The 1,465-nt window shown below is 42.7% G+C and overlaps 1 protein-coding gene across 1 annotated transcript in view; it reads right to left on the bottom strand.

The window, feature by feature from the left end:
• The window catches only part of AKAP13 (A kinase (PRKA) anchor protein 13), a 70,425-nt gene that overhangs the window by 4,296 nt on the left and 64,664 nt on the right, over window positions 1–1,465 (bottom strand). Inside the window, exons 25-26 of the mRNA XM_010284395.1 lie at window positions 1,328–1,372; window positions 126–176 (exon numbers count right to left, since the gene is read on the bottom strand). Of these exons, the coding sequence (XP_010282697.1) occupies window positions 126–176; window positions 1,328–1,372 (96 nt within the window). The remainder of the gene's footprint in view (window positions 1–125; window positions 177–1,327; window positions 1,373–1,465) is intronic.

The following is a 1,465-nucleotide window of genomic DNA, read 5'->3' as shown; positions in this document are numbered from 1 at the left end:
TGTGGGAATGTGACAGGCAAAGGGGAAGGGGAGATGCAGGTGAAGCATGAGTGGCTGTTACTGTCTGGTGGGATGCGCAGTTTGGGCGAGCAGCATGCAGAAGCGGGATGAATGGCCAAGCCTACCTGCAAAGCACTGAGCAGCTTATGGAGGCTGGTAATGGTTTGGAGGACCTGCTGCGAGAAAACAAAAGCATTGCTGTTAGATCTCACTGGGTGCCAGGGTATGCGTAAAGCACCCTCCTTTTCCACTGTGACCCACTGGTGGGTCCAACAAGCTATACGGCCATCCCTCTACACCTTTACTTCTCTCACTCTTCACTTGCAATGACTGCATCATCTCCCAGTACATAAACACATCCCTTGGACATCTCTCAGAGGTGCCCGGCATCATTTTCCTCACTTTCCTAGCCATCAGTGCGCCAGGGGAAGAAACGTCTGCAGAAACATCAAACAGCACAGACCTCATGGGAAGTCCCGGGTTGCCTCTGCAAACCACTTCCCACAGCATCAGCTTCCTCAAGAACAAGTAATTAGGATGAAACCCAGCAGTTCACTTAAAAATTGCAGGGAAAAAATTTCAAGGGACAAAAAAAGAAGAAATCTTAAAATTAATATGGACTATTTGCACTCTTCAACTCCCGTGTGACCCATACAAGACAGAAAAACTGCGATAGAGCAGGCACAAGAGTGCAGCAGGTGTGTTCATGGAGGCTTGCTGAAAATATAGGTCAATGCAAACACACTGTGCATCCATCAATACAGAACAAGCGACTTTGGAGCGATGCACTATCCCTAAATATATTTTTAGCCTAGCTAAAAATTTATCTGAATCTCTCATATCCTACAATTACTTTTAAGGAAAAGAAAAACCACTGCACTATTTGCAATAGTGGTGTGATAGCCAGTATTAAGAGAACTGCTTCTCATTCTGCCATTAATGCTAATTGGGAGTTATGAATGTGTATCAAAGGGAGAATAGAAATCTAATTGCCCCAATTCACTGCACCTGCAATATAAAATTAAACCCCCTCTGTCTGCAGATGCACAATAAATACAGCCCTGTGCATCCCAGCACTAATTAACCCTTGCTGGCTATAATCAGCACATACCATCCTGCTGGCAAGCAGATGACAATAAACAAATTCCCTGTCTGAACATCCAAGGTTAAACAAATAAATGACACAGTGGGTTCAGCTTAATGTATTTAAAAGTCTACATGTGCTTCAGCAAATTAAATGTATTTTCTTCTACATTATCACCTATTGAGACAAATTCACTTGCCACTTAAATGAAGGAAACAGCTCAGCAACAGAATCAATTCTTACCTCATTATTCCTTTTCAACATGAACATCAGATTAGCATTTCCACCCTATGAAAAGATCACAGATTTAATATGAGGACAAATGAGAAATCACAGCAAATGTGTTCTGAAGCTGAACTAACGACTGACACACTAAACACT

This window comes from Phaethon lepturus, unplaced genomic scaffold, assembly GCF_000687285.1.
Source record: "Phaethon lepturus isolate BGI_N335 unplaced genomic scaffold, ASM68728v1 scaffold313, whole genome shotgun sequence".
NCBI classification, from domain to species: Eukaryota; Metazoa; Chordata; class Aves; order Phaethontiformes; family Phaethontidae; genus Phaethon; species Phaethon lepturus.
The sequence above is the reverse complement of the archived record's forward strand: the minus strand, read 5'-3'. Positions and strand labels throughout refer to the sequence as shown.